A 9,124-nucleotide genomic window follows, 5' to 3' on the forward strand; every position below is an offset into this window, starting at 1 on the left:
CCTGTTATCTAAATCTCTTTATGATGGTTGTTGTAGGTAAAAGCAAAACTGTCGAAGCCAATTGATGGATGGTAGCTGCTGAAAGCTTGAAATGTTGGATAGAGAACTGGAAAAAGGGCTGCTAAATTGTAGTATTTGAATTAGGACTTTCTATTTCAATTGCATATTTGTATTACAATTTGGACTTCATATTTAAATTGGGACATTGTATTTCAAACTTTCAATTGCAGGTATTGTGATTGACTTGTGTTTGAATTTGGATTTTATGTATTTTGGATATTTGAATTTGCAGCTTGAAGCCTTGAACTTTGGATCTTGATATTATGTTTTGATTGAAATCTGAAATAGGTTGAAATGAATGAAATGAAAGAAATCTGGCTACATAGCAAAGTAGAAATATATCCTCCTAAGCCAAAGTAAAATACAGGTGTTTGGGCCCGCAAGCCCGGCCCAAAATGAAACGGGCCGGTCCCGGGCCGGTCCTTGTTTGTGTCAAAACGGGCTTTAGGCCCAAACCGTAAAAAATGGGTCAGGTCCGGGCCCAGTGAAATTATAGTTGGACCTGGCCCGTGCCCAGCCCTATCGGACAGGATTGGAAGATTTTATCCGCTGTATTAACCGCTTAATCATTTAGTCATATATTCTCCCAGCAGGGTTGGAATTAAGAACACTAGCTTTTCACCCCTGCATCTGCACGGACTCATAAAGTTAGATAAAAAAACAAAGAGGTTGTTGATTTTGGTTTATCAGTTTATCCACTTGCTTTTAGATGCGGGAATTTAGAATGGATGCAGTTATCTATCCTATACTTCTCCCACTATCCACGTCTCTTTTCCATAATTATCTCTTTATTTATATTTTTTTATTTCTTTTGCATATTACTATAATAACCCTTGTATTTATTTATTTATTTCAATTAACTCAACGGGGGTAATTAAGATAGTTCAAAATTTGGTGAAGCTTTTGAGGGCTTCGCTTTATAGTAGTAGAGATAGAAAAGGTTCCAAATCCAAAAACAAGTCATTCCAATTCTTTAAAAACATCTCTAAGAGAACCTTAACAATGTCAGATCTAGTATGAAAGCTAATTTGCAGAGCTATGATCTTCAGGCTTCACTCCTCCAAGAAACACATTATATTAGTAAGAACTGACTTTGATTGCAATGAATCCTTGAGCAATTTCACACCCTACAATAGAAACAGAAGATCAAAACGCTGCTATTCATCTGGAAAAAATGGCATTAGCATCATTTCGAAACCATCTTGACTACAAACGCATAGCGCGCGCATATGTACTGCATTTCTCACGTTTCTGTAAGCAAACTGAGAGAAAGATATGAATAAGTGTTTCCTAATTAACTTTTCTCATCAGAAACGTCAATAAACAAGAGAAATACGAAGACGAATGAAAATTTATAACATTAATTAACACCGTATGAAGTATTGAATCCAGTTAGGCGATTTAGATCATCAATTGAAGCTACAAATAATAGAGTACTATCGAAAGCCAAAAGGCCCAAAACTGAGTTCTATGCTAGCTTAAACGTCCAAAAAAGTACATAAAACAGAAGCCTAACATGAAGAAGGGGGAGCCTAAACCGCAAGAAAACAGCAGGACTGAATCACAAGAAATTAATAGTATTATTCTAGAAGGTTAAAATGCTCAAACTTAAGTACCATTGTATTTCTAAAATATCTACAGTTTCACCATCTAATTTGATTATCTATTAGCAGTTTCCCGACCATCTCATAATTTGTAGTAGCTTATATATAACTGTTAAGCAACGGCCTAGAGGCCAAATCAGCCCTTAAAAAATCCAAATTTTTGGTATAGATGATCGAAAACAAAGAACAATCAGAAACTAATCTCAGAAAATTAAGAGTCTTGAGTAATTAGTAAGAAAAAGAGTAAAAACCACACCTCATCCATGCCTAGATTAATAACCTTCTCTTCAAGGGCACCAAATTCTCTAACATTAAAGCTGTTGAGCAGAGCTATAGTCGAGATGGTAGACATAGGCTTCACTTCCAAGTCATCCATTATCATGTATGTAACAACCGGTTTGACAATCCCTATCCTTTTAGAGTTTTAGAGGAGGCGGAAGATTCTTCAGCCGGAGCAGTCGAGGAGCAACATAAGTCGTAGAAATACTCATTTTGTGATTGCACTTTTTTTTTTTTTTGGTAGATATTTTGTGATTGCACTTTGGAAATGTGGCATTAGGATCATCAGAACAATACGGGTGGTGGATATCGCTATAGGCACTGTAGCTGCCATGCCAAACTACGATTCCCGTATTGGAACAAATGCAAGTCGACTTTCTTTCAGTTTTTTCGACATTGGTTAACAACCCTACGTTATTAGGCATGGTACCAGGTTCTTTAGGTTTCAGGAGGATGTCTTTGTTCAGATTGGGTTGCATATATGTATCACTAAAATTTTCAACGCTTTCGTACAGTTTACCTAGGCTTCCAACCATGTTGTCCTTTGAGAGGAGCCTGATGATGGTACCGGCGGGAAAAGAAAGAAGGGTGAAGAGGAAGTCAACAAATTCCTTACCTGCTTCGGCGAACATAACTTTTTTCTGCTCTGTGTCAACGAGTAGCTTCAAGCTAATAGTTGCCATTGACAGCAAGGTGAGTTACAATTTGGACTGCTGCTAATAGTTTATAAAACCCTAATGGGTTTTTTGCACCAACAGTGTCTGGAGACTTGGGTGACTGACAATATGATACCCGAACTTACAAAGTTATCAAAGTAATACCTGGACTCGTTTTTTCTTATCAACGTTGTACCTACGTCAGTTTTCCGTCACGGCGCCGTCAATCCTGACTATGTGTGCCGCACGTGAGTTGCAAATTGAGGGCAAAAAAGTCTTTTTCACTTCATCAAACCTTAAATGAATAAATTCAAAATTAAAAATAAAAATTAAATAAATTATTATATTGAAAATAAATCTATTAACCAAAAATCCCAATTCTCAACAACAACAAAAAAAAATCCAATTCATTCTAAGAAAAACTATACATTTTATCCATGAACCACTAAACCTCCAGCAAAACCCTTCTTCCTCTTTGGAACACGGGCAATGCTCTCAGTGCCCACAAATGGCGATTTCAGCTAATACCTCTCAAATTCCTCACAACCAACACCTTCCAAATCCTCAATTCCCCAAAACCCACAAGCTCGAAACCTTAAGCTTCTCCACCTTAAGTTCCAAAGTCCCCATATTTCTTCCAGAAAAACCCAAGAAATAACTGTCTGCAGCTCCTCCGTCACCGCCACCAACACCCAGAACCCCAACTCCGACCTAACCGAGCTTTGCCGTCATGGGAACCTCGAGAAAGCTTTGAAGCTCGTGGACTCCATGCAGGAGGTTCAAATTAAGGTGGAAGAAGATGCTTATGTTGCTTTGGTTGGGCTATGCGAGTGGAAGTGAACACATGAGGATGGAGCTCGTGCATACAGGTATATATTGAATTTGATGACCCTTTTGAGCGTTAGGCTTGGTAATGCGTTGTTGAGCATGCTTGTGAGGTTTGGCAATTTGGTTGATGCTTGGTGATGGGATTTGTGATGGCTATTGGATCGGACACCACTATCGGATTCTTTCCCAGATCAAAATCAATTCCAACCCAGATCGCACCACCACTAACACTCCAGATCGGACACCACCGAGATCGAGTCAACCCCTGCTGCCGGTTCGAATCTAACCACGCCGCTACGCCACGCCACCACCACCGAGAGGCGGAAGGCTATATAAGTATCAAGAGGATGATGAATAAGAGAGAGAAAATTTAAGGAATTGAGGGCAAATCAGACTTTTTTGACTCATTTAATGAGTCACGTGTGTCGCACATGGTTAAATTGACGGCACCGTGACGGAAAATGACAGTAGGTATGACGTTGATAAGAAAAAACGAGTTCAGGTACTACTTTGATAACTTTGTAAGTTCGGGTATCATTTTGTCAGTCACCCAAGTCTCCAGACACTGTTTGTGCAAAAAACCCAACCCTAATCCCCAATTACACCCGAAATGATTTTGGTTTTAAGGCGATAATTTCTGATATATCAATTGCTCTGTGTATTCGTTCGTGATTCCAACTATTGATAGATCAACAATGGTTCTACAAGTACCCCAAAAAAAAAAAAAAAAAGGTTAGTGGAAAGTAACATCTAACAAGGGGAACTATCGTGCGGGTAACAGGCCATACGGCACTGCAACTCCACATAGAAGACAGGGGCTTACGTCGCGTGATACCACAACTCCACCTTTAAACATTATCTTTATTTGATTTTGAGCAAGCATGTCGATGATGTAAGCCCACGCTTCAAGTATTACTGGGCCTAGTTCTTTTCCTGAAGCCCAATAAGGCCCATACAGAAGCCTAGTGTTTTATATGTAATGGAGTACCGAACAGACAAAGCTCTGATCATCTTCCCCGCTCTAAAACCCTACTCCACACTCCACAGCTGCTGTGCTGCTGCTGCATTTGAGGTACCTCTTCGAAACTCTAACTCTCTCTCTTTCTCGCTCTGAGGTTTTAGTATAATTCTCTAAGCAATAATTATACGAATTTCTGGAACTGAATTTGGACTCTAAATTGAGCTCTTTCCTGTTTAACATGTTTATGAATTCTTTTTTCTTTCTTCATTGGTCAAATGAAATGTTCATGTATTCCATTCGTGAAAATGTCCTTAATTAATTTGAATCGTGTATTTTTTGGTAATACATGTGTGTGTATCTTCAGCTAATTTTGTCCAATTTTTATATCATCACCGAAAAAAAAAAATTGTGATGATGTTCATATGCTTTTCTGATTCATTCTTTACATAATGCTTGCCAGGTCAAGTGTTTTGGAGGGCTTTTTTTGTTTGGAAGTATTTGTAAGGTTTTTTGGTCAATGGCAACCACCACCACCACCAATGTTACTTTGAGGCTCTTGATTGATACAAAGGGCCACAAAGTTCTGTATGCTGAATCAGGCAAGGAATTTGTGGACTTTCTTTTCACCATTATGTCTTTACCCGTCGGCACTGTCATTAGGCTCCTCAGCAAGGATAGCATGGTTGGTAGCTTAGGCAAGCTTTATGATAGTATTGAAAGCATTGGTGACATTTACATGCTACCAGATTGTAACAAAGATACCTTGCTCAAACCCACAGCGGTAATAGGCAGTGGGGATGCCTCTCTTTTGTTAACCAATGATGAGTCAGTGGCGCAAAAAAAGCTTTTCATGTGTGTGAACTACCACCGGTATGTGGCTGATGACCCTAAAGCCATATGTCCACAGTGTAAAAACTATCTCTCCACCAAAGTACCTTATGTTGCTCCACAGGCTACTACTGCTGGATCTTCTGGGGGTGGTCGTGGATATGTGAAAGATGTTGTGACATACATGATTATGGATAATTTGGAGGTGAAGCCTATGTCTACCATATCTTGTATAACTATGCTCAACAAGTTCAATGTTAAGGAGGTTGGTTCCCTTGAAGAGAAGGTGGTTCATCTAGGCATGGATGAGGTATGAATCCCAATATTTCCCTCATATCTCACTTGTCTGTCTTTCAAAATTAACTCTGTAACATGTTCTTCATAATTCAAATAGCTTGTGCCTGCTAAGTTCTTTTCCAACTGTTTTGAGAGGCCAACAACTTCTGATACAATTGTGATTCTGATTACTGAACATTGAATCTCCGTGTATTTAAATATTGCTTTCGAGTTTCGATTTTGTGTTCTTGAAATAGATTCAGAGTGTGGAAGAGGTGATAAGTTAACGTTTAATGTTATTAATTTTTACATTTGTGATCCCTCAAGTAATGTTATCTTCTATTATATAACTTCATCAATCAACTATAAACAGGTGTTCTCTCACTGGTATCAATTCAATTTGGCAAAACTATACAACTGTTATAGACGTGCAATGATCACTTTTTCTTTCCATCTATAACAGTGCAATGATCACTTTTTCTTTCCATCTATAACAGTGCAATGATCACTTTTTCTTTCCATCCTTAGGGTTTGAAACTGTTGAAGGCATCATTGGAGTCAAATTCTGTTCTCACCAATGTTTTCCTTGGGACGAAAGAAGCATAAACATCTCAATGCCCTGCAAGCGAAAATGACATTCTGGAGCTTCTATGAGATCCTGGCCTGGTTGCTAAGTTGTAAGAAGGCGTTCAGGAGGCTATACTTTTGTGAACAATTAGTTCGTTGTCACTTTGATGTCTTTGTCTTGTTGAATTAGTAGTTTTAACAATAGTTAAGAAGGAATCATGAACAGTATCTCAATTCACTTAGTTCGCACCGTAAGTGTTGGAATTGAGTTGCTGAAGTTTTTACAGATGCTTGTTCTTAGTTGGGATTCTTTTGTTTCTCATACATGTTTTATCACTCTTGCTTGGATGAAATGAAGACCAGCTTAGCCCCTCCATAACTCCATAACTCTTGTTCTTAGTTGGGATTCTTTTGTTTCTCATACTGTCATTAGGCTTCTCTCCAAGGGTGGGATGGTTGATAGCTTTGGTAAACTGTATGAGAGTTGAAAATCTTGATTATACATATATCCAACCCACACTAAACAAGGATATCCTGCTTAAACCCAAGGCACCAGTTGCTGGAGCTAATATCCTCAAGTTGGCCGACAACGTTGAATCAAGTGCTCGAACGGAGCTCTACTTGTGTTGTTATTCAAATAATTACACTAAATCCCACCCGTACGTGACTGAAAACCCCAATGAAAAATGTCCATCGTGTTCAGACCCCATCAACCTAGGAACCACTTATGTCGGTCAGCCGACTACCACTGGAAGCAAGTTCTGGTGCCGGCGCTGCTGGATATGTGAAGGGCGTTGTGACATACATGATAATGGATGATCTGGAGGTGAAGCGCATGTCCACCATTTCAAGCATCACTATGCTATCATTTCCATCTAAACTCACATATTAAAGTAAACACGGACTGAGATAAAATACAAATAATGCAACTTGAGAAACAACAGATAGCCCTAAGTCAATAGCTTCGCGCGAAGCGACTTGTACTTGCATGGCAGAGTGAAGGTGGGCAAAGCCGGTGGTATCCGTGCCAGATTGTAAATAACAAAATCAATAACATATACCTCTAGAAATGATAACGTACAATTTCTTTCTGGAGATTATGGTTTGTGAAGGTGGTGTCGTTCTGTATCTGCAAAAGAACTTTGTCAATGTCAGTCCCTATGTAAAACTTTAACACTAATAGACAAACATTCTAAATTACCAATTTACCATATATCTATTCCCCTTTCATATACAACGATACAGAGACTATGAGCGAAACGGAAAAAGAAGAAGATGAATCACTATATGAACAATAATACAGTGTATGTTATATAAATGCATTTAAAGATGCAAGTAAATTAGTTCCATATTATGTAGAATAGATATACTTTTTAGTACCATATATTTGTTTTTTGTCTTTGATTCTTCTCCTGCATGTACTTGTGCTTATATTCCTTGCAGTTGTAAAAAATCTATCTCCTCTCCACCCCTCCAAACACCTAAAAGACAAACAATATGCTTCACTAGACGTTACAAACTCTACATGTAAGGAACTGCCATAATATTTTTGTATCTGATGCAGAACAGATGGCAACCCAATTTGAAGAACAGTTGGATCGTGCTAAAGGAGGAAAACGAAAAGTGACTAGTAGACGCGAAACAGCTCCCCGGAGTCCGTTTGGGACGCACCTTACCTTTCCGGAAAGGGAATTGCGCCAGAAATCAAACTCGTTGCTTTGCCACGACCTGTGACCTTTTTCAGGCTTTCGGGGTTGTTTAGGGCCTCAAAACTGCATTTTTCTATTTTCCGGTATTTTGGTTTTCCTAGTTATTTTTGGGTTGTTTTCGTTTTTACCCATGGGCTTTAGGGTTTCATTGTTAGTCGCCCTAGGGTTTATTTTCTTATAAATAAGCCGTCTTAAGGCTGCAGAACGCATCTATTATCTTTTATCAATAAATTTGATATTATTCTCTTTTATCTCTGGTGGACTCCAGAATCTCTTGCTTAGGTTTATTGCTGATAAACCTAGTTATCAATCCAACTGCGTCAGTATCAAAATAAAAAAATAAAAACCTGCCATAATATTTTGAAGATAAAATCAAAGAACTCACCGGTGGATCCCCTCCGGCCTTTTTAGTCCTACAACAGTAGCTCAGCTTCAGCAAAACTCAGTAGCTATTCATGTATCTCTTCCTGAAATGCGAACCAAAGGATCCAAATACTTACCAGTTCCACAAAATCCCAATTCATAACTTTACAATCATTATCACAAAATAAGATATTTGAATTAGAACTTTAGAAGTTTAGAACCCCAACATAATTCATAAGACTTGACACTCATTACCACAAACCCAGAACCAAACTAACACAAACCCAAATGCCCAATTCACCCAGAAACACAAAGATTTAAGATTTACAGTTGGGAACGCACCGAAACTCAGAACCAATCAACCAAATAAAGCATCATCATCAGACAATCCTGCATATCCATTAGAATCAATAGAATCTCCGTTGCCTGTGAATTATTTCCTGAGCTTTGAAGATTCAAACACTTAGTCTACGTTTCACTACTACATATTAGGTGAAATGCATAACAGAATCAAAACAGTACAGGAGTAATAGCCAATTATCACTGGAAGAATGTGATCTAAAAGTATCAAAGTGATTTCAGAAGACAGAATATTCCAAGATATGCTGCTAATGTCAAAACTAAAGAGGATACTGTAGAGAGTTCTGAGGCTGAAATATTAGGCAGAAATTTTTTGAATATGCAGGGTAAATGAGAAAGTGACCTTTTCAGATTTTTGTTTGGCATTGGTGGGAAAAGGGAGCTGGTTCACAATCTTGGTTTCCTTTGAATGACATGGTGGAATGCTTTGTATGCATATATAGACCAGTACACAATAATTCACTCCTCATGTCAAAAAATGGCATAAGTTCTTTCATTCTCTCTTTCTTGTTTATGTATTTCACCACAAATTCTCTAGAATTTTCCAAAGTCTCTCTACCCCATACTTGTTAAGAAATGCTTAACGATCCATAAAGCTGGCCAAGAAAAAAGAAAAAAGAAACTCATATAAAG

The 9,124-nt window shown here is 38.3% G+C and overlaps 1 protein-coding gene and 1 long non-coding RNA gene across 2 annotated transcripts; one reads left to right on the forward strand and one right to left on the reverse strand.

Annotated features, from left to right (window-relative positions):
- Positions 1-1,008: 1,008 nt before the first annotated feature.
- LOC133714705 (uncharacterized) lies at positions 1,009-2,143 on the reverse strand. Its single transcript, XR_009848802.1, has 2 exons — positions 1,921-2,143; positions 1,009-1,187 (listed from the first exon to the last, which is right to left on the reverse strand). It is a non-coding gene; the product is annotated as an uncharacterized LOC133714705 (long non-coding RNA).
- A 2,269-nt stretch (positions 2,144-4,412) lies between these two features.
- Positions 4,413-6,452, forward strand: LOC133714704 (uncharacterized). The gene is made up of 3 exons (XM_062140915.1): positions 4,413-4,499; positions 4,849-5,526; positions 6,021-6,452. The coding sequence occupies exons 2-3, from the start codon at positions 4,906-4,908 to the stop codon at positions 6,096-6,098; spliced, it is 699 nt and encodes a 232-aa protein (XP_061996899.1). The 5' UTR covers positions 4,413-4,499; positions 4,849-4,905; the 3' UTR covers positions 6,099-6,452.
- The last annotated feature ends 2,672 nt before the right edge of the window (positions 6,453-9,124 follow it).

The sequence above is a fragment of the Rosa rugosa genome, chromosome 6 (genome assembly GCF_958449725.1).
Source record: "Rosa rugosa chromosome 6, drRosRugo1.1, whole genome shotgun sequence".
Taxonomy (NCBI): domain Eukaryota; kingdom Viridiplantae; phylum Streptophyta; class Magnoliopsida; order Rosales; family Rosaceae; genus Rosa; species Rosa rugosa.

What these genes read in the sequence shown, in the direction of transcription:
- LOC133714704 (XM_062140915.1), top strand. Translation starts at nt 4,906, where the DNA reads ATGGCAACCACCACCACCACCAATGTTACTTTGAGGCTCTTGATTGAT. An exon ending in TTCATCTAGGCATGGATGAG is followed by an intron (nt 5,527 to 6,020) that starts GTATGAATCCCA and finishes TTCCATCCTTAG; the next exon opens with GGTTTGAAACTGTTGAAGGC.